This window comes from Adiantum capillus-veneris, chromosome 12 (genome assembly GCF_014529385.1).
Source record: "Adiantum capillus-veneris isolate H3 chromosome 12, ASM1452938v2, whole genome shotgun sequence".
Lineage (NCBI taxonomy): Eukaryota > Viridiplantae > Streptophyta > Polypodiopsida > Polypodiales > Pteridaceae > Adiantum > Adiantum capillus-veneris.
Window position 1 is genome coordinate 146,288,741 of NC_140942.1, and position 23,665 is coordinate 146,312,405.

The 23,665-nt window shown below is 46.3% G+C and overlaps 1 protein-coding gene across 1 annotated transcript in view; it reads right to left on the minus strand.

The window, feature by feature from the left end:
• Positions 1 to 244: 244 nt before the first annotated feature.
• The window catches only part of LOC147446647 (uncharacterized), a 108,443-nt gene continuing 85,022 nt past the window's right edge, over positions 245 to 23,665 (minus strand). Inside the window, exons 10-16 of the mRNA XM_086525834.1 lie at positions 16,546 to 16,621; positions 16,334 to 16,410; positions 1,853 to 1,985; positions 1,534 to 1,666; positions 1,301 to 1,455; positions 899 to 1,100; positions 245 to 672 (exon numbers count right to left, since the gene is read on the minus strand). Coding sequence (XP_086381960.1) covers positions 476 to 672; positions 899 to 1,100; positions 1,301 to 1,455; positions 1,534 to 1,666; positions 1,853 to 1,985; positions 16,334 to 16,410; positions 16,546 to 16,621 — 973 coding nt within the window. The 3' untranslated portion in view covers positions 245 to 475. The remainder of the gene's footprint in view (positions 673 to 898; positions 1,101 to 1,300; positions 1,456 to 1,533; positions 1,667 to 1,852; positions 1,986 to 16,333; positions 16,411 to 16,545; positions 16,622 to 23,665) is intronic.

Genomic DNA, 23,665 nt, shown 5'->3' on the forward strand with positions numbered 1-23,665 from the left:
TGGCAATTACCTTCAAAATTGCAGGAGAGTTAAAGCCACCTCCATATAACAACAATTTTCTCATCCTTCATCCTTGATACCTTACTACGTAAAATTGTGAAGATTTTGATGATAGATTTCATGAAAATTCTCTTCAAAATTATAATAACATTCACAAATCCCTCTCAGCATAAATTTAAACACCTGATACATATCCATACACCAAACTACTTTAGAAGTACAGCCAAACACCAGCACCACATACTCTTGCAAATTCACAACCCTCGCATTATACTTGCACCCTGTTATTTATGGAACCTCTATGTCTCATGGTGCACTCTACCAGTAGTGGCAGTGAGGATGATCTACAATCAATGGCTTCGCTGAAAGCTAAAACATTTCCGCAATTAATGAGGGACAAGAGTAGCCATTCAATTTGAGATTCTTAACCTTGGTGGCAAAGGGTGTTTGCCCTACGCCTACACATTTCCATGCATCATTGTGCAACACCAGTTTTCCGTTCCAATAAAGATTCGATGTAAGAAAAACCAATGCTTTTAAGAGAGATTAAATGAGATGGGCAGTTCAAAAACTTCCCTTGTGGTTGAGCTCCACCACTTTCCAAAAAAGCCCTTTCAGGTCTTGGAAGAGCATGAACAGCTTTTCCATAAACTTTTGCAAACGTTGACAGACCTATCAGCAAAACAACATGAGACAGTGAATACTTTTTATTTACTCCTCACCTACCTTTAGATGTGAGTTTAAAAATTCCTAAACACTAGCATGCATGCAAGAGATCTCTGCACTATGTGCCGCCACAATGTGCTCATACATATCATCAAGAACAAGTTTCACTCTGAAAATACTCAAGAAGAAGATGCATGAAGTATAGTAATCAGCGCTAAAATAGGAGACATACCCTTGTTTTCTACTCTATCAAAGCTCTTCTTGGAGGCTGGCTCTAAAGCGTCTTTCTGTGTGAGGGGATCAAAAACAGTATATTCCCTTTGCCTACTAAGGAGAACCAGATAAGACTGATCCGAATCCTGCTTTTTATCATTAATGCTTCCTTCATCGTTTACGTCTGAGGAAGGAAGCCAAAGCATGCAGCTTTCTTCAACCTGGAGATAGCATACACAAGCTTTAGCTCAAACTGGGTATTTTAGAAAATAAGATATCACAAGCACATCGTTGAACGGTTCAACACTCTCAGCCTCTACAAATTCCTTAAATCAACAGACTTGAAAGAAAGATATTGGTCGAGATGGATTTCCTTAAGGGATAACCATTGCAAATGACAGAAGCTAAGTGAGATACGTACATCGCGCACACTCCATGTTACAAGAGGAGCAGGACTATTCGCATCAAACACTGTAAGTAGAGCCTGTGAGCCCCGGTGGCTCCCTTTCCCCTCTGAAAGTTCATCTGCTTCGCCTAAAATAGAAAAATGCGAGCCCCTTGGATCCACAGATAAGGCTGTTGAAAAAAGGCAAGGTGGATAAGCAAAATGGCATTGACAGCCTAACATCAAGTAAAAGTAATCTGAACAAGCACCTTCTACTGCAATACGATATGACCACAATATGGAAAGGGTTTCCAAGTTCCACACAGTCAACTCAGGTGGCGTTCCCCCAGATGCAACAACAAGGTAATGTGTTGAAGGAACAAAACGCAGAAACTTTATCGCCTGCAAAAATCAGTGACATCTCTCAGAAAAACCACAACTAAAAAAATTGAGATTAAACAAATCATCCAATGCATTCAGCATCCAAGAGCTACTTAAAGTATTATCATTGCTACTAGTTAAAGCAGCCCTCGAGGACCACGCTGTAAGATAATATCTCAACAGCTCATAAACTTGTTTTCGGCTTACATTCATAGAGCTTCTGCCTAGAACATGTATCAGCCCATTGGAAAAAGGGTTCCATAGAGTGATCAACTCCTCAGCCGAAATCGATAGCAAAGTTCCATCTGTAGAAAAATCTGCAGAGAGCATTTGTTTCTGTCTGCAAAAGAAGCATAGTTGGGAATCAGTATCAATACCCTATAATACAAAAGTACAGTTACCGAAGAACAAAACGTAGGTGTACTCAGCAAAAACCCTAATAGATATAGATACGTCTGGCTCCAACAACTCAGGGTCTAATGCCGCATGAGAGTCGCAAAATGCAGAAGGAAGGAAGGAAGGGGAGAGAGAGAGAGAGAGAGAGAGAGAGAGAGAGAGAGAGAGAGAGAGAGATGAAATGAAATGAAATGTTATATTAACGTCTTCAAAAGGCCAAAGTGACCTATGAGACCAGAAAGTTACAATGTGGTGGATCTGATACAAAGTCAGAGTAACAAGAGTAACAAGATGACAAAATGACAAAATAAAACACTACGGAATCCTAAACTGCTAGGTGTGAACTAAGCAGCTAAACAACTAGCTGGGATAGCTAGATCACAGGAGATCCAGCATCGGTCGCTGGCGGATCTCATCAATCTCCTCCATGGTCAGTAGTCTGATCGGGCGTCGTGCATGTCGGGCCAAAGTGATCCGAATCCTCTGATGCAGCCTCCGTCGATGCTGTGTAGTCCTCTGCAGTCGTGGGCGTCTGGATCTCCCGAGCTCAGTCGCTCGGTCGATCAGTGTGCCTCTGGTGTAAGGCGACGAGCTCTACTGTGGTAGTAACTCCTCCGGGTGTCCAGTGGCAGCTCTACAGAAGTTTGTGATCTGTCTCTGAGACTGGCTAGTCTCTCCTCTCATCAAGCTCTCTCTGTGTCTGCACAACTCGAGCAAAAACAAACCCAGGCATCTCTGATACTCGTACCGCATGACTCTAGAGAATGGTCCAAAGCCCTCTCTGAACAAGCAATGGAAGCGGCCTCGTATCTCGTAGTAGACGGGGCAGTGGCATGTGTAGTGCAACTCTGTCTCAAGCTCGATGTCACACAGGGGGCATGTCCTGGCCTCTGCTGGTACTCCGCTGTATCTCCCAGTCTCGATCCGCAACTGGTGTGAAGATGTGCGTATCTGGCCAATAGCACATCGTATCCCATGAGACAAGTGGGTGTCCATGTTCTGGGCCTCGTCACAAAACCATCCTCCGTAAGCCGGAGGAGATGCTCTCTGTAGAAAGCCATCTTTGTGCCCAGCTCCTGTAATGGTTGTATCTATGTCCTCTTGGTGTCTAGCTGAGTCAAGTCCTGGTGAATTAGCCTGGTGATCTCGGACTGTGTAAGAGTCAGAGAGGGCACATCCAGTGAGTACTGGAAGGGAGGCAATCTGTCTATGCTGAACCCATGCGCCTGAAACCATGATGTCATCTCCCCATACCAGCATGTTGTACCTCCCTGCATGGCTAACTGTCGAGAGGACTCAAGTGCAAGGCGTGCATATCTGTCGCTGGGAAGTTCCCACATGCGGTGTATGAAGGAGACAAATCTGGTGAGCGCCTCAACCACTAGTGGGGGGGCAGCTAGCTCTGCTCGTACAATAGCACGTGGTACTGAAGCCTTGGCTCTAATGAGCCGCGAGATCATAGAGACCAGAGGCTTCTCCATGTCCCCCCATCCATCACTGCGGCCTGTCCTCCCGTGATGATCCAATGAAGGTCCCCAGATCTCAGCTCCATAAAGTAATGCGGAGGCCACCAAAGTGTCAAAGAGCCAAAGCTTCGTCCGAGGCTCCTGAAACTGAACCTGTTAACATATCCTTTCCAATCTACCCAATGTTGCATGGGCTCTGGTCAATCCAGTCTTTGCTGCCCTCAATGAAAATGTTGGCCCACTAAAAACCACTCCAAGGTAAGTGTAAGCATCTGTATACTCCACCTTCTCCTGGCCGTATGTGAATGCGGGCGCTGACCTCCTGATCCAGTGTGGGATGGTATTAAATACCATGACCTTGGTTTTACCAAGGTTGACGGTCAAACCACTTTCCTGGGCAAACCTATGCAAAGCATCCAAGTGACGTTGCATCCCCTCCGGAGAGTCAGAGATCAACACAATATCATCAGCATATAACAAAAGTGGAATCCATGTCCATGCCAGCTATGCACATCTATCACCGTCTCTCTCAATGTAGTCACAAACCTCATCCACATACATACCAAATAGAGTAGGAGAGAGCGGGCAGCCCTGCTTCACCCCAATAGTGGAGTAAACCGGTGTGGATAGACCCTCTGGGATGCGTACATGCCCCACTACTGACCTATATAATGCCATGACCCCCCAAATGAGCTCTGTGGGTACTCCCATCTGCTGTAATTTGCGCATCAATCTAGCTTTGGGCACTGTGTCAAATGCTTTGCGGAAATCCACAAAGCTACAATAGATCCGTCTCCCATGCGATCTGCCCTCCTCAATGATGGCTCTGAGTGTCAAGATATGGTCAAGAGTAAAAAAAACCCTCCTGAAACCTGCCTGCCCGGCTGCACGTATCCCCTCCCTCTCCGCCCATCTACTCAGCGAGCTGCTCAAGAATAGATGCGTACAACCGTGCCAATGTGTGTCCAATCATGATAGTGCGATAATTCCCAAGCTCCATAGGGTCTCCCGACTTGAAGAGAGGTACAATAGTAGATAGGCTCCAAGCATCAGGCAAGCCCTCACACATGGCACGATTAAACATAACTGCTAGAAGATCTGCTAGTAAATATCTGGCATGCGTGAAATGCTCAGCCACTAACCCATCATGATCATATGCTCTCCCAGTCATCATCCTGTCAATGGCCTTCCTCACCATCTCAACGGTGAAAAAAGCAAATGTGTGTGGGCATGGATCGGGGGGGTCGAGAAGGGGGAGCTGCTCAGAAACTGTGTACAGAGACGATGCATACTGGCCCAAGGCCTCTGTAGAAGTGATGGAGGGGGGGGGGAGTGCTCATGAAAGAGACGCCATGCCTCACCTGAATCCTGACTCAAGAATAGCTGGTATAGATCCTGCTCTAGGCGAGCCAAAAATTCCCTCTTCTTCCGCCGCACTAGGCGTCGAAAGTCAGTCTATGACAGTGTGTGAGTGATGTCCCCCAAAAGCACCTCCCTCTGAAGTCTAGCTCTAGTGTCCCGGCATTCTTGATCATACCAACTGTTTTGGGGCATGCTCCCCGAACGGCGTCTCTGCTCAGGCTGGGTATGTGGGTATGCCTCAGCTGCTGCATCATGTAGTGTCTGTGTCAATATAGTAGTAAGCTCCTCCAGAGGTCGCCCTGGCTCCTCTGTGCACAGGCATCTGTAGATCCCATCTATTTGTACAGAGTCTGTCTCCCGCATGAAGGTGTAGCGAGTAGGGGCTGCTGCCCGTAGCTTGTGTGCTACACTAAACTGAAAAGACATGGTCAACGACCTAAGAGCAGGGTCCACTGCCACACCAACAGGTCTGGATCCAACCGTGAGATCATGGATACTAGAGATGAGGCTCGGCTGTGCCATGACATAATCCACTGTGCTGGCTCCATGTCTATGTGGAAAGCATGTAAAACCCCCCGCAGCAGGAAATCTCTGTAGGCCATTCAAGATGGCCAATCCATGTGCAGTCCCCATGTCTATCCAGTGTCATCCATACTCAGTGTGTTCTCCATCTTGTGATAGTCTGGATAGACCCATCTCTGCAACATCCAACTCTCTCAGCATCTCCTTTGAAGTATCATAAAATACTATCTGATGATGGGCAGTCCTAGCATTGAAATCCCCTAGAATGATGATGTCACCATCTCTAGAGAACTCCCATATGTCATCATCCAAAATAGAGAAGGGGGACTGTCCTTTGGGTGGTGCATAAACTGACGTACTCGGGGGAAAGTAGCAAATAGCAATGTAAAGATATTTGCATGTCTCTGCTCTCAATCTCACCCACATGTACCTAGCTTGCTCATCCCTGCGGGCTATATGTATCAATGGCTGCAACTCCTCCCTGAATAACACTGCCACTCCTCCTGAGCCCCGCCCTCTGTGCTCTGATCGTGTCTCCTGTCTACAGGTTGTCTCCCATCTATATCCACTGATGTGAGGCATAGATTGCCCCGGGGCCTGATGTGTCTCAGAGTAGAAGACGATGTCTCTTCCTGTAAAACTATCCTCAAAAGCACCCACATCAAGACGCATAGATCCATTACAATTCCAAGTGGCAACTTTGAGTGTGGTCCCATGGGTCTTGCACCGTCATGTGGAGCGCTGCTCTACAATCACCACCCGGCCATCTCTGTAGAAGGCCGTCTTTCCCTTCTCCCTTGCCGCTAGAATCTCTGGCATTACCTCTCTCATATGCGCAAGCTGTGTGAGAGTGAGGTCATCTCCAAGGAATATGCCCGTTTTCTTTAGTGTAGGGCGCTTCTTCAAGAAGTCCTTCTTTGCCTCCATGGATGGGAAACGGATGATTAAAGCTCTCCCTTTTGAAGTCTCCCTATTGCCTTGTGTCTTCTTCCCTGCTCTCCATGCCTTTGTATGAGTAGCCTCACTACCCATCATGCGGAGAAGTTCTTCGACTTCTCCTTCCACATCATCTCGGTCTTTTAGACCGGTTACTCTTATATGCAAGGCTCTAGTTTTCCTTCGCTGCTCTTCTTCTAGAGTCATGTTGATGATTGTAGGAGTGGGGACAGATGTGGTTTCTTTCCCTTTCCCTTTCTTAGCGACTTTTATCCATTTCTCAGCCTCATCCGCCTCTTCTGCGTCTTCGTGATCACATCCATCCACGAAGACGTCTTTACCACCTTCTGTTTCTCCTCCTCTGTGATCATCCGTACCTGCTCCTTGATAACCTTGATCTCCTCTATCAACGAGGGCTGGAATTCCCCTTCTTCCAGTCCACTGCTTACTCTATCCGCAAGCTCTCGCTTGAGGGCTGTGACCTCTTCTCTAAGTGCTTGTGAATCCGCCTTAAGTGCTTGTAGCTCTGTGTGCAAGTCCTCTTTCTCCTTCTTCCATTGCGCGCCTTCATTGAGAAACATTTGAAGAAGGTTGGCCTTCTCTTTCCACCATGCCTCCGTCTCTCCTTTCCATTCTTTCATCTCCCTTTCCATTTGTGTTATCCGCTTGTTTGTAAGCACAAAGGTTGCCTTCGTATGGGGCTTACGTACTGGCGAAACGGTCATGGCCTCCACTGGCAAAGCGCTCATGGCCTCCATTGGCGATGCGGGTATAGCTCGACGCTCTGGCTCGGCTGAGTCCAGGCGGAGAAGTAATAACCACAACCCGAATGCGGGTATATGCACTACCACAGCCCACTACGGGGCATTCGGTCTGAGAGAGGACACCTGATGCGTTCCCAAAGCCTCCCTCCAAGGGCCCCCCACTCCGTTACCAGAGCGGTATTTACTTTTAGATTGCACAACTCCTGATACAACTTACCATTAGCACTTTAGTACCCCAGTATCAGCCAGTATAGCATCAACATTCATTCAATACTGCTGGTACTGCGATGACTGAGTACTGAGGGTCATTCTGGCTGAATACTGAGATATTTCATGGCAGACTACTGAGATACTTCATGGCTGCAAATCAGAGTACTTACTAGCTGAAAACTGAGTACTTACTGGCTGAAAACAGGGTGGCTGAACTGAGGGCTGATTGGTACTGAGGTACTGTGGCAATGACTCAGCAAAACATTGGCTGATTTGACTGAAAACGCTGGCGAGGAGAGACAGGCGATGGAGAGGTGAGGCTGACGCTCTGGTCTGCTGAAGGCTAGCCGCTACCTCTCTGGCCTGCTCTGCTCCAAAAACGCCAACGTTTGTAGCTGCTGCTCGATGGCGTGTAAAAAACGCTGGGTGCTGAATGTGAAGGCGTGTCAACACTGGGCTGATAGTCCTCCATGCTGGGCTGAGAGGGAGAGACAGCAGGTGGGTGGCGCGCGAGCAGAAGAGCAGCAGGTGGGGGGAGCGCGAACCAACAGAGAGAGAGAGAGATGAAATGAAATGAAATGTTATATTAACGTCTTCAAAAGGCCAGAGTGACCTATGAGACCAGATAGTTACAATGTGGTGGATCTGATACAAAGTCTAAGTAACAAAATAAAAATAAAAAACGATAATATGGAATCCTAGGCTGCTGGATTGTGTAGGATCTGAATGGGGGGGTGAAGCGAAAGGGGAGCTAATACAACACAATGTGGGGCATCCTCCAAAAGAGCTAAATTACACGAGATCCAGCATCGGTTGTTGGCGGATCTCATCAATCTTCTCCATGCTCAATAGTCTAACCGGGCGTCGTGCATGTCGGGCCAAAGTGATCCGAATCCTCTGATGCAGCCTTCGTCGATGCTCTGTAGTCCTCCGCAGCCATAGGCGTCAGGATCTCCCCCGCTCCGTCGCTCTGACGATCAGCATGCCTATGGTGCGAGGAGAATGTGGGCTCTACTGTGGTGGTAGCTCCTCCGACTGTCTAATCTCTGCTCTAAAGAAGTCTGTGATCCATCTCTGAGACTGGCTAGTCTCTTCTCTCATCAGGCTCTCTCTGTGTCTGCGCAGCTCGAGCAAAAACAAACTCAGGCATCTCTGGTCCTTGTATCCCATGAATCTGGAGAGTGGTCCAAAGCCCTCTCTGAACAGGCAGTGGAAGCGGCCTTGTATCTCATAGTAGACTGGGCACTGGCATGTGTAGTGCAACTCCGTCTCAAGCTCCATGTGACACAAGGGGCATGTTCTGGCCTCTGCTGGTACTCCAGCTATATCTCCCAGTCTCGACCCGAAGCTGGTGTGAAGATGTGTGTATCTGGCCAATAGCACATCGGTGTCCATGTGTCTGGGTCTCGTCACAAAGCCGTCCTCCGTAAGCTGGAGAAGATGCTCTCTGCAGAAAGCCATCTTCGTGCCCTGCTCCTATGTTGGATGTATCCATGTCCTCTTGGTGTCTAGCTAAGTCTACTGGCCCCAAGCCTCTGTAGAGGTAATGGCAAGGGGGGGGGCGCTCATGAAAGAGTCGCCATGCCTCACGTGAGTCTTGACACAAGAATAGCTTATATAGATCCTGCTCTAGTAGAGCCAAAATGCCCTCTTCTTCCGTTGCACTAGGCGTTGGAAGTCAATCTGTGAGTGATGTCCCCCAAAAGCACCTCCCTTTGAAGTCTAGCTCTTGTCTCGCGGCATTCCTCATCATACCAGCTGTTCTGGGGCTCCCAGAGCGCCATCTCTGCTCGGGCTGGGTATGTGGGTATGCCTCTGCTACTACGTCATGCAATGTCTGTGTCAGTATAGTAGTAAGCTCCTCTAGAGGTCGCCCTGGCTCCTCGGTGCACAACGTCTGTAGATCCCATCTATGTATACAGAATCCGTCTACCTCGTGAAGGTGTAGCGAGTAGGGGCTGCTACCCGTGGCCTATGAGCTACACTTAACAGGAAAGAGATGGCTATCGACAAAAGGGCATGATCTACAGCCACACTAGCAAGTCTGGGTCCAACCGTGAGATCCTGTACTAGAGATGAAGCTTGGCTATGCCATAACATAATCCATTGTGTTGGCTCTGTGTTTGTGTGGAAAGCATGTAAAACCTCCAGCAAACGGGAAATCTCTGTAGGCCATTCAAGATGGCCAATCCATGTGCAGTCCCCATGTCTATGAAGTGTCGTCCATACCCAATGTATTCCACATCCTGTGATAGTCTAGATAGGCGCGTGTCTGCAACATCCAGCTCTCTCAGCATCTCCTCTGAAGTATCATAAAATACTGTCTGGTGATGGCCAGTCCTAGCATTGAAGTCCCCCCCTAGTATGATAATGTCACCATCTCTAGAGAACTCCCATATGTCATCATCAAAAATCGAGAAGGGGACCTCTCCTCTAGATGGTGCATATACTGACGTACTTGGAGGAAAGTAGCAAATAGCAATGTAAAGATATCTGTCTGTCAATCTCACCCACATGTACCTAGCCTGCTCATCCGTGCGGGCTATATGTATCAATGGCTGCAACTCCTCCCAGAATAACATTGCCACTCCCCCTGAGCCTTGCTCTCTGTGCTCTGATCCTGTCTCCTGTCTACAGTCCTGTCTCCCATCTGTATCCACTGACGTGAGGCATAGACTACCCAAGGGCTTGATGTGTCTCAAAGTAGAAAATGATGTCTCTCCCAGTAAAACTATCCACAAAAACACCCACATCAAGGCGCATAGATCCATTGCAATTCCAAGTAGCAACTTTGAGTGTAGTCCCATAGGTCTCGCACCGTCATGTGAAGCGTCGCTCCAAAATCACCACCCTTGCCGCTCTAATCTCCGGCATTACCTCCTGCCTATGGGGGATCTGCGTGAGGGTAAGGTCGTCCCCGAGAAAGATGCCCCTCTTCTTAAGAGTTGGTCTCTTCTTCAAAACGTCTTCGCTTTCATGGAGGGAAAATGAAGGATGAGTGCCCTTTCTTTCAAGGTTTCCCCATTGTTTCCATTTTTCTTATTGTCCACTCTCCAAGCTCTCGTGTGCATCGGCTCATTGACCCCCATCATAATCATGAGTTCTTTTACCTCTTCGTCCACATTATCTTTGTCTGTAAGGCCATAGATTCTCACATGTAAAGTGCGCACACGTCTTCTTTGCTCCTCTTCTAGTGTCATATTAATAATGGTTGGTGTGGACATTCTTTCCTTGCCTTTTCCTTTCTTGACTACCTCGATCCATTTTTCGGCCTCATCCGCTTTCTATTGAGTCTTTGTAATAACGTCCACCCAAGAGGTCGTCATTTCTTTGTGCTGCTCTTCCCCCTCTTTGATGGCCTGCACTTGCTCTTTAATCGTGTTAAGTTCTTCTATAACTGAGGGTTGCACTTCTCCCTCTTCAAGTGCGTTTTGGGATCGCACCTTGGCAAGCTCCTTCTTGAGTAGCACAATCTCTTCAACTTGGGTCTTCACACAGTCTTCCAGTGTGGTTATCTTGCCTTCTTGGACCAGCACACATTCTTCGAGCATCTTTATTGTGCCCAAGAGGCTGCAACTGATCTTGTTAATGGTCTCGGTTATCTCTTCTTTGCACTTTTGAATGGCATCCTCTAAGGGGTCAGCTTTGTCACTTTATTTCTTCATGCTTGATAGCCGCCGAAAGCGAGAGGGAGGGAAGGGTCACACCCACTTACATTCTCTGCAATTCCGAAATTACCAAAACTCTGAGAATTTTTGCACTTCTGAGGTTACTGAAAATCTGAAGATCTGCACTTCTGAATTTCTGAAAGTCTTGAAATCTGAAATTTGAAAATTTCAGAATTTTCTGCCTCTCTGAATTTCAAAAATTCTGAAAACAGGTTTGAAATTTGAACGTGCAAGGGGGGGGGGGGGGGGGGGGGGGGCGTGGTTTGAGCTGAGGGGGGCGCGAGGGGGGTGGGCTGAGGGGGCAGGTCAAAGAGGGGCACGACGGGTTGGGCTGAGGGTGGCGGGGCAGGAGGAAGGATGAGCTGAGGGTGGCGCCAGGGGGGTGGGCTGAGTCAAGCTAAACACTGACGCGATTTAGGGTTTCGTGTAGCAGACTGACGTGCTCTATTGTTGCGCGCTGACCAAAACCCTAATGTAGTCGTCACCTGCTGACGCGCAAAATAGGGTTACCTACTGGCCACTGACGTGCTTTGCTGCTGCGTGCTGACCAAAGCCCTAATGTAGTCGTCACCTACACAACCTTTGCACATGTGTGACCTGTTAAAAACTTGGACACCCCAAGTCAAGATTCTGTCGCGACACAGCAAAGATTCACTTCAAAACACTTCACAAATTTTAAGAGAGAGAGTCTACACGGCCCGGTGTAGTTCCGTACCAAGAGATATTGGCCCCAAGGACTGGCGCCCCTTTCCGTATTTCTTTTATATTAATCTTTGAGCAAAGTACAATTGCCTATGGATGCTTGTTCTCAGACTCTGCTTCCACATGCTCTGAGAAGTGAGCCCCCCTTGGGTCACTTATAAAGTTTATAAGGGTTGCTAAAAGCGGAGCCCCAAAAGCATTAAACTCAAAAGCAATGAGCTCCAAAAGCAACTTGCTAAATTCTGCCAACAAAAGCAATCAAAGCGAATTGCGGAAATCCGTCCAGTCAGGCCACGTCAGCAGCCAACGTAAAACGCAGAAAATCGGTATGCTCCCACGCCAGCCAATCAGTGCGTTTTCTGGGCGTCCGTACACTCAACCACGTCATCACTCTGATGTCCGGGTTGCACTGTCACGGCATTAATTGTGACATACCCCCCTCTTGAAAGAATTGTAATCACCCTCGATTATGCCTGCAAAACAGACAGAGACCATAAACTGTCTTAGTAGACACTGATTGTTAGAACCAACGCACTAGACACGACACATCTAGCACTTGTACATAGATCACAGTCACATCACAGGACATCACAAGACATCATCTGACATCACAAGACATCACATGACAAATCACAGAAAAATTCATTTCAAATCTCAGACCATGACTGCCAGCAACGTATTTAGTAATCGCATCTAGATCCATTCCGGACCTCACTGATGCCCGATTAACTAATCCTTATTGCGATGATGTCTATAGCGATTTATGAGACCAAAATGCTGCAGTCATTTGGTCTTTCAGTTCCTGCACTCAAACAAGTCAAGTGAGAGAGTACAAATCAATCATATTCAATTTCGACAATTCCGTTTCATAAAGTCATACAGCAAAATACTGTCAGCCTATTAGTATCCCCGAAACCCAAAGGGGACATCACTGACCTTATTCAAATCGAGGTAATCTATTGACGAAGGAGCAGAGCGACTCCCCTCTTGTGCAAACCCGTTGCACCAGATTCACCCTTGCTGAGTTCGGGGTTCTATCGGAGTAGACTATGCTAAATCGAATACTTCAAGGTAAAGTTACAAAATTTGAGGAGTGTCTGCTAGGTCGTCCTCCTCCATCCACTTTGCATCTAATGTCGAATAGTTCTTGAATTTAACCAAGAACCACTGAATCACTTTACCTTTCATCTTTCTTTCCTTGTGTGCCAAAATTTGTTCAGGAACGAGTATCTCCTCGCTCTCTTCCACTTCGGGTTGCTCATCAGGCTCTCCATCAAAAACTGGCACATCACCTTTAAAAGGTTTCAAGAGACTCACATGGAATGCACTGTGAATCTTTCCAGTATCGGACAGCTTGAGTCAAAAGGAGACATCATTTATCTTTTCTTTAATCTGGAAAGGGCCATAATACTTCATGCTAAGCTATGGAAAAAGCCGCTCCTTTCCCTTTCGTTTTCCTTAGTCGTGCCTTCTCAAAACATAAGAGCACCCAATCGTCTTCCTTTAATTTCAAATCTCGTCGATGTCGATCTGCTGCCTTCTTATGTCGTTCTTGAGATTTCTCTAAAGCCTCCCAGACCTTTGCAAAAGCAGTGTCCAAGTCCTTCGTGTACTGGTCGGCTTCAAAAATCTTATCTTTAGTGCCACAAGACGCGCACACGTGCCAATAGAAAAGAACAGACTGAACAGACTTTTAGCACTTCAATAACAACTGAACTGAGAAAGAGAGAGAGACGACACGCAACACAAGTGACGGAATTCCACCCCATAGAGTATTGGCCCCAAACCTTGGCGCCCCTTTTGGTATTCTTTATATTGCATAAACACAGTACAAGCCGGTACTCCAAACTTTGCACCTTCTTCAAGAAGCATGCCAGAGAATGAGCCCATGGCCTCATATTTAAAGGCCCTAGGCCCCAAAAGCAGTTTACATGAAAAGCCTTCAAACTCAAAAGCTTCTGGTCCAAAAGCAATGCCAAAAAGCTGCCAACGTAAATCACGGAATTCGATATAATTGCCACATCAACAGTCAACCCAAAACGCGAAAATCCGTACAGTCTGCCACGTCATCATGTCAACGCAATTTCCGGTTTTTCCGTACAGCTGCCACGCCATCAGCTACTACGCAAGTCTTTCAGTGTGCGTGTGGGTCCTGCTTTATTTTAATCCTTTGTGTCACTTGGGCCCCATCCGGACAGGGTCTCGTAAGTTGGTGAAAACTCTTCTTTAAAAATAGGCCACTCGTCAAGACTTTTTAAGTCTGTAGAACTTCTTCTGTTGCTGTTGCTTCTTCTTAGGGTTTTGGCCCCTTGGTCGGGATCTGAAGGTTCGCTCCGTTCTTCAATGGCTTGACACGTCAGCAGTTTGTGACATCCCCCCTTCTTGAAAGAAAGTAATCGTCCATGATTATCGTATATCTGCAAAACAACTTAGCTAAAAAAAAAATTCCAAGAGACAATCAGTTTGCTATTTTTTTGTTAAGAAGTTGGCTTCTCCTTTCGACTCTTTTGATCAAGTAGTTGGCTTCTCCTTTCGGCTGTTTTGAGAAAGTTAAGTTTAGGTGCCAAGTGGACGAGGGAAACTCAATCCTAAAAAAAAAAAAGATGGCCGAGTGGCCTAAAAAGATAAAGGGACTTTTAAGGATTGTTAAAAATCCTCATTTCATGCAACTTGAAGAACTTACGGAGCACCGGCCCAAGAGACTAAAATCCTAAAACACAAAAAGCTTCAACTATGGGGCCAATTTCCGTAAATCACGTTAGCCATACTAATGCGGCGGTTGTACGGAATCCTGTGATTTGCGCTACTATGATGACATGGCAAGATGTACGGATTTCTGTGATTCACTTTGCTGGCAGCTTTTGGCAAATACATGAGCTTTTGGAAGGAGATGATTTTGGGGATTATTGCTTTTGGGAGGAGTGCTTTTGGGGCTCTGCTTTTAGGCAACCCTTGTACTATTTATAAGGAGCCCTTGAGGCCGCACTCTGCAAAGCATCTGGATGCAGAGTCTGAAAGCAGAGGATCCTTCGGAGTTGTACTTTACGACTCGTAATAATATCGGAAGGAGCGCAAGTCTTTGAGGCCAGTGCTTCTGGGCGCAAATCTACGCCTTGCCGTGTCCAGTGACCAGTCTCTCTCTCTCTAGTAAAGTTCAGTGATTTTGCAGTTTCTATTCGTGTGTTGCTATTGATTTCTCGCTTGGAGTGTCCAAGACTGTACAATGAAGTGCTTTCAGGGAGATCCCCCATAGGAGATTCTTGTTGAAGGCGAACACGAGATTGTAGATGAAGTTGAAGACATGGAGCCAGAGTATATTTTCTTGCATCGCTTTTGGCACAACTCAAAGAAGCAAGCACTGCAATCCTTTTTGAAGTTCAAATATCGCGGCACCCACGAGTCAGTGTGGGTCAACGAAGATTTCTTCACAGATTCCCTGCAGTTGTTGGCAGACTACATGGAAGCCGTGCAGCTCGGTACCAATGCCACAAATTGTTGACATGTCAAGCCACTTGAGACCTAGCGCGTTGGGCACCCTAGCCAACCCGTACATCCCGATCAAGGGGCCTAACCCCCTGGCAAAGGCAAAAGAAGATGAAGTCCTCACCAACTTATTGATCCTTGCCCAGTGGCCCATGGGTTAGGATTAAATTCCTAACCCCCAACAACTTATGGGACCCCCATCCGATAGGACCTAAAATAAAGCAGGACACTACACACTCGATACTTGCATAAAGGCTCACGACGCGGCAACAATACGGACGCCCGCGTTTTGCACTGAGCCGCTAACGTGGCAGTGTACGGATTTCCACGAATTGTGCTGGCAACCAAGGGCTAGTTTTTGGGACCAGATGCTTTTGGAGATGATGCTTTTCATGTAAACTTCTTTTGATGGCCAAGGCCCTTGGCCTAGGTACTGTAGGGGTTTTTTCACCTCTGACCCTAAGAAAATAAACATCATGCATGCAATCACACCCTTGAAACAAGGGCTTTTGTAGTAAAATGGCCCCCACTCTGAGGCCTTGAAGCTGCTCATTGGCTACTGCACCAGCCTCTTGATTTTCCTTTCTAGGAACATGTAAGGGGATATTAGTTGGAAATTTTATTGAACTTTTATACAATTACAAAAGGGGTCTTTCATTGCGTTTTGCCAAAAAACCTCTAAGATTCTTAAGAAAAAGGGGTCGTTTATTACCTCATAGCATGTAAGTGATCTTTTTTAATACCCATTGTACGCATGTGACATAGATGGTTTCCTTTAGATAATCCTCCGAGATTTTCTCATTGTGATTTAACCTGGGAAGTGCCCTCTTGCTACTCCTTCATGGGCATCTGTTGAAAGCTATATTTCGAATGCAGATAGTATTTCTTTGCCTCAGATAGCTTTCTAAAAACGCACAAAGGTTCTTACAAAATGAGGAGACCAACCGACAATTAACCAACAAGAGAAAACCCCTCTCCTTAATTTTTCTTTTAGACAGTTAAGCAAGAGAGATTATGTATGCTTGAGCATGCTTCCTCCAGTATCTTTCCAAAGAGAACTGTTTTGTGTTCTTTATTTTGTTGATGTCAAAGGGGAAAACCTTCTTATTTGAAGAAAAATTCACTGATAGATTAATGTCTACCACTGAAGTTTGCCATTAACCTGCAAAAGAGACATACCGATATGAGCCCACTGATCTACATCTCCAGCTTGAAGGAGATGCAGCCTTCTGTCTACCTTCATCATATGTCCATACCTGCCAAAACCTGAAATAATGTACAACCTTTTCTACATAGAAATTGACAAAAATAAGGATGAAAAATTATCCCATGTCTGATGCACTTACTAAATATACCACGGACTGAACAAGTTGTGAAAGAAACACGCTTACCTTAAACTCTCCTAAACTGCAGCAGCTTACAGCCAGATTCAAGTTTGGATGAAATACCAAGGACGAGATTTCCAAGCTGTCAGTTCAAACCATATGTATAATGACTCAAAACCATGCAATTCCCTTACTAGAAGCAGAAACATTTCATATAAATAAACGGAATTTAAACAGGTTATCCATTACATTATCTAGAGTATGAAACAAACCCGAATGGCCTCATGCAATCCATGTAGCCATCTACAGTGATACAGCCATGGCAATGGTGACAAGTGTAAAGGTTGAGAGAAATTTCAGAGGCAAGGCATGAGCCAACTGAAAGGTGCTCTAGCTAGAAGTCATTCAGTCGTACACCATATGTGGGCCAGGGTACAGGTGCAGCCGTGTGGACCAAGGTACCAAGATGTAAGATGTAGGCGGGTGGACAAGTGTACCAACGTAGGCGTCTAGGCAAGGAGGGTGCCAGCTGTAACTCTTTACATGACACTCAAATCAATGAAAAATTCATTATGAAAAATCATTTCATGTGTTTTTAATGTTGTGCACATGAAAATTATTTTAGATCCAAAAAGCATTTTCAGCGGGAAAATTCCTAGTGCAATCACCATGAATGCAGTTTCCCTCGGATCCAAACAAGAAAGTAGTAGATAAGTACTTGGATACAATGTAGAGCTTGCAAGTACAAGCACATTGCTGAAGATGGGTTCTTATGACCGCAAAATAATTTATTTTTATCGTTGTCTTAATGTTTGTCCATACCGGGGTCTGCCCGGAGTAGTTACATATAAATTTTTCTCGTACTAACGGACTCTACAGATGAAGATCAGATAGATTTGTCCTGAAAATGCTTTGTAATTCATGCAAACAGATTATTTTTGCAAGGGGTGTCAACATTGACTCAAAGGCTTTACAAACCTTAAAAAAAACAATTGCCCAAAAAGAGTGTGAGAGTGGCCAAAGGCCTCAAGCATCAAAATGAGTTTTAAAACTTGCAACTCATGGACAAAAGCGGACCTTCTTTCCTCCCTCATCCACCGATTGTCACAAACTGCTGACGTGTCAAGTCACTAAAGAAGCAAAAGCAGCAGAAGAAGTTTACCGACCTACAAAGTCTTGCCGAGTGGCCTATTTTTATAGATGAGTTCCCATCAACTTATGGGACCCTGTCCGATGGGGCCCAAGTGACAGAAAGGCAAGCCCACACACACACGGAACGTTGTGATGACGTGCCAATAGTACGGATTTTCAGATTTCACGCTGACATGATACTGTGGCAGAATGTACGGACAGTCCCGGATTTTGCGCTTACAGGCTGTACGGATTTCCGGATTTCACGTTGACATGATGACGTGGCAGACAGTACGAACAGTCCCGGATTTTGCGTTGACAAGCTGTACTGATTTCCGGATTTTGCGCTAGCAGATGATGATGTGGCACCTGTGCGGATTTTCTTGCTTTTGCCCTTGCAGCTTTAGGACCGGATGCTTTTGAGTTTATAGCTTTTCATGTAAACTGCTTTTCATAGGCCAAGGGCCTTTAAATATGAGCCAAGGGCTCATTCCCTGGCATGCTTCAGTGTGAAGGTGTAGGGACTGGAGTATCGGCGTTGTACTAAGTTGAAGCAATTTTAAGAAATACCAAAAGGGGCGCCAAGGTTTGGGGCCAATGCATCTCTTTCAGTTCAGTTGATATTGAAGTGCTAAAAGTCTGTTCAGTTTGTTCTTTTCAGTTGGCACGTGGTGCCCATCCCGTGACAATGGTATCAGAGCTTCAACGGTGTGCTATTTTGAAAGCATACCGGTCCTACCAAAGAGCAAACGGAGCAAGATGGCGCTCCAAGGTTTACTAGAAATTCTACTAAAAAATCTTCATGTCTGGAAATTTTATAGAAAAAATCTTCGTGTCCCGACCCCGAACTTATTAGCACCGGACTTATTAGCCACTCCCACCCTTACTTCATCGCGCATCGGGCGAGCTCCCGTCTCCATCGCTCTGTCTTACAGGGCATAAGCCATAAAGATCACTTGCAAGAGCAAGATCAAGGATCTCTAAAAAAACAGTCGATAGACTCATAAAGCGGTGATTCAAACAGTAAAATACCTGGACTTTCCACTCACACACAAACTTAATCTCACTTCCACGCTCGCACGCCAGATGGGCCCCAAAGCTAGTTTCACACCCCTTGTGGTATTTCTTTTTCAATTAACAGAGTGAAACGTTACAAGTCCAAAGCTCTAAGTCCAACAAAGCTGTCCACACTTGTACTTGGCAGCCATAACCTATTTTTGGCCAAATTTCGGTAACATAACAGCTTCGAAACTCAATATGACCAAAACCCCATTGTCAGGACAACTTCCCGCACCGTCTGGCATTCTTGTCAGAAAATTACAGCATGCTGCAATTCTCTGTTTTTCCCTATACCTGCTGCCCAAACTCGGTGGAACACTCTTGGAACTCTTGCCCAAGCTCTAGGGCACCTGTATGAGCAAATAGAGCCTGTACAGCAGCCTGTTTTGCCCTAATTTTGGACCTGTACCTGTCAGTGAGGGCAGATTCTTCTGGCAAGCCAACGACCCAGGAAATCAAGGGCTCCCATTTGGAATGAGAAAACTGATTGTCCCTCGGAAAATTTTGAGCTAACTTGAGTTGTTTTGTAGATATGTTGTAATCGCGGACGATTACTTTCTTTTCAAGGAGCGGGGATGTAACAAACAGCTGACGTGAAGAACGGAGCTGTCGGCCGAGGGGCATAAACCCTAGCAGAAGCAGAAGCAACAGAAGAAGCAGATGTACAACAGATTTCCGAAAAATTGTGCTGGCCTGATGACGTGGCAGGCTCCGGATTTCCGCGTTTTGCGCTGGCTGATGACGTGGCAGGCTGTACGGATTTCCGTAAATTGCGCTGGCAACTTTTTGGCTTTGCTTTTGGACCAGAAACTTTTGAGTTTTAAAGGCTTTTTGTTGTAACTACTTTTGAGGCCAAGGGCCTTTAAATATGAGGCTAAGGCTCATTCTCTGGTATGCTTCCTGGAGAAGGTGCAGAGTCTGGAGTACCGGCTTGTACTGTGTTGATGCAATATAAAGAAATACCGAGAGAGGCGCCAAGGTTTGGGGCCAATACTCTCTGGGGTGGAATTCCGCCACTCCGTGTCGAGTGTCGTCTCTCTCTCTCTCTCTCAGTTCAATTGTTATTGAAGTGCTAAAACCCTGCTCAGTCTGTTCTTTTCTATTGGCACGTGGTGCCCGTCTTGTGGCAGTGGTATCAGAGCATCACGCGTGTGCTTTTCTGAAAGCATACCGGTCCTACAAAAGAGGAGAAAGAGCTTTTGGAATTTTATTTGAGGTATCTTCGCCCTCCAACCTCGACTTATTTGCCCCTCTTTTGGAATTTTATTTGAGGTATCTTCGCCCTCCAACCTGGACTTACAACCCGGACCTATTAGCCACTCCCACCCTTACTTCATCGCGCATCGGGCGCGCTCCCGTCTTCACCACTCATCTTACAGGGCATAAGCCAATTAAGATCACTTGCAAGAGAAGGATCCAGATTTGTTTCAACTCACTGTTTTTCTCAAAAGCAGTGCCATGCAGATGTTGAGGTCTACAGCTACCAAGCAGCATACTCCAAGTACTTAGCAAGCTTCCAAGAAAAAAAAAATTGCCTGAAGTTATATGGTTTCTGACATCTTCCTTCGGAGTGCAACTTCTACCACAGTGGGGTATCCTGAAATGCTTGCCAAGGAAACCCTAGCAGATTATAACTTGAAATTTCTCCACATCTCTCAGTAGATGTCTCTTCACGAGCAAATGACCTTGGAGATCCAGTTCGATTGCTATCTTGGGACTACCGTCGCCGTCAAAGAAACAATGTTTGTCCAAGAGCTGATGGACCATGCTCTGCTCAAGTACGACCTTATGGAATGAACCTAACCCTAATTTTTGGTGCAGGTTTCAGGATGGAAAGTCAGTCGACTTTTCGAGCTCGACTGATGTCAAGATTGCTTTTTAAGTTTGAAATCTGTTTCAGAACTTGTTTGGTCATCCTGTTTGGAATTTGTTTGAAATGGATAGTATGTGTTTTGAACCTATTTTGGTGCCGATTTGAATTGTTTGACTCTGGGTTTAATACTGGTTTCATGATTGGTGATTTTACTATCAGGTGGAGTAGTGAGAAATGATGTTTGAGAATGCTTGTTCATACTCATGGCCCAAACCCTTGTGGTTATTTGCGGGGGCAGTATTGAATGATTCAAAAGTGTTGTTTTTACTCATGGCCCGGACCCTTGTGGTTATTTACGAGGGAGTATTGTTGTTGTTACTCATAGCCCGGAGCTGGATGGTTATGCGGGAGTATCAAGAAGTCTGAGCAGTGGTTACTCTCAGCACCTCCAAACGACGCAGGCTGCGGTCTGGGGGGCGTTTGGTTGTAAAAGGCCTCTATATCTCATGGCTCAGACCTTTTTAGGTTACTTGTGGGAGGAGTGATGAGGGAATCATTGAACAGCTCATGGCCCGAACCTGGATGGTTATTTGCAGGGGGCGTGTTCATCGGCGACTTTATGTTTCTATGTCTTGTAACATGCATATGTGAGCATTTGTGTTGCATTGTGATGTGCCAATTGTCACCAGCGTGTGACTACTATCTATCCTTTTTGTTGATTTCTTTCTTATTATCTATTTACTTTCACTTTTTGGAAACACCCCTCGGGAAATCTAACTACCCTGCATTGCATAGCTAGTGTGGAACTGTCCAGAGGGAGTCCAGGCCTGAGGGCAAGAGAGCACAAGGACTATGGTTAGCTAAGTGGGGTCATTGACTAGCCATACTGGAATCCTTTGTTACAGAGGCTACATTTCAGCTCTGGGTGTGGCCACAGTGTACAAAGAGGGTCGGATGACCTAGAAAGATACAATGGCAGCATCTCCTAAAATTTAGGGAACTGCTATTTCGGGACCTGAAAATGTGTTTGCGTCATTACCTCCGGAATGACAAGGAGAACATTTTCTTACTCTGCCGTGAAGTCAACTGGGCGACCGGTTGGGAGATTTTTAGGCGGCAACCCCGAAACGGGAAAATGCTTATAAATGTGCCAAGTGGCACCTTCTGGTGCACTTTCCTCATGCAAGAGAAGGGGGCGCTGAATTTTAAGCTGGGAGAGGCTCATTTTCAGAATTTGTCACAGGTTAAGAGCTGTGGAGTGCTTGCTTTCCCTCCTATGTACAGTGCGGTGGCAGGAGTGATGCCCTGCACGCTACGCACTGCCCTCTCTCTCCCCTTTGGCAGTATGTTATGCCCCACTAGTGGGCTTTTCATTTGACCAATGTACAGTTGAGTGGGTTCATGCGCGATTGCCGAGGCAAGAGCCTCTTGCACAGGTACTGGATTAGCTAGCGGCTAATACCCCCGCAGGTACAGGTGAATTCGGAGAGGTTTCACGCCAGAAATCTCGTCCGATTCAAAGGGCAAGTAGCCCTACAGGTGCGGGAGCTCGAGGACTTGCTAAGGATGCGACCGGCACGCGAAACGGAGCCCGAAACAGTAAATTACAGCCTGCTGTGTATTTTTGCAGGTTTAGGGTTTTGGTCCTAAACGGACCCTAATACCCCCAGGAGGTTCGGGGACGCGAGGGGACCGCTGTACATGTGATCTGGCGCATTTTCAGGGCTGAAAACAGAGAATTCAGCGTGCTGCAGATTCTCGCCAGGTTTTGCAAAGTGCCCGTATGCGTCGAGCAAGTCATTTAATGCGTGGGAATACTGACCGTGAAGGGTTCTAGTACAGTTATGCTGCGGAAATCAGGCCAGAACAGTCAAAATTCAGCCAAGGTTGTGCAGGGCAGCTTGGAAAGAACCACAACGTTTATTCCCTCTTTTAAACAATAAAGAAATACCGAAAGGGGCGCCTAAGTTAGGGGCCAATCTGGTGTCGATCTTCTCATACAGGTGCATTCTAGCATCTGTATCCCATTCCCCTCTTTTTGTCACTATAGCGCAGGTATAATAGACGACTAATAATGGGTGAAAGCTAAATCAAGGTTTAAAATAAAGTCTACCGCCCTTTTTGGATTGAACAGGCCGGTTTCATGGTTCCATCGACGGGATTGAATCACTTTTTCCCATAGAAGTGAGCCTTGGTCAGTTTGGGCTTGAAGACATAGGGGATCATAGACCAGACACAGGGAATAGCAATTATGGCTGACAGACAAGATGATGTGACTTAAGAGGTTTCCTCTTCACAGGGTCAACAGACACATGAAGTGGGTGAGTCCTCAAGACCACCACAGACGGATGATGATATATTCAGGACCCAGTTGGCTACTGTTGTGGCTATATAGGTTCACACAAGTAATGCAGAGGTTTTTAGACTTTCTGCAACCTCCTGTTCCGTCTCAGCAAGTTGGGTCACTGGATCATATTCAAAAGCCTGTTAAGGCTCGAGCACAGGTGATTCATACTGCACAGTCAATGGAAACACCTGTACACTTGACGGAGAACATGCAGTCTCCACAACCTGTGTCTAAGGTGCAAGAACAAGTGGCTGAGATGCCAATCTTTCAAGCTGTACCAGTTCAGCCCGCCACCTTTCAGCAGCCTATAGCTGGTTCTAATGGGCAGGGAAGCAACCTACAGGCTATGCAACAGGTCTTCCCACCACCTTCAGTACACCCTGGCTATTTTGGAGGTGGATCGGTATTCCAGAGCATGGCTGATCATGCACCTGGAAATCAGTTTTACACACCAGGAACAGTGTTCGGGAGTGCTCAAACGATGATGCCTAACCCCATGTATGGTGTCATGGGCATGCTCCCAGGGTTTCAGAGCACTCAGGGCCAATTTGGGATGCCACAGGCAAATTTTGGTATGGCTGGAATTACAAATCAGCAGCCAAATATGGCATTTCGAGGTCAAGTCCAAGGAACACAGATGAACCCTAATAGTGTTCCCATGTTTCAGTCACTTCCATATGACAATTTAACGCCGCTGGAGAGGCCAACTCCGTACAAAGAAGGTGGCAAAGGTGTGTCATTCACGACCTTTACAAGGTTTGATGACAGGAAGAAGGCTCTCTCATTCCTCCAACAGTTTGACAAGGCCTATGCAGGGGGAAACATTACAGAGGCTT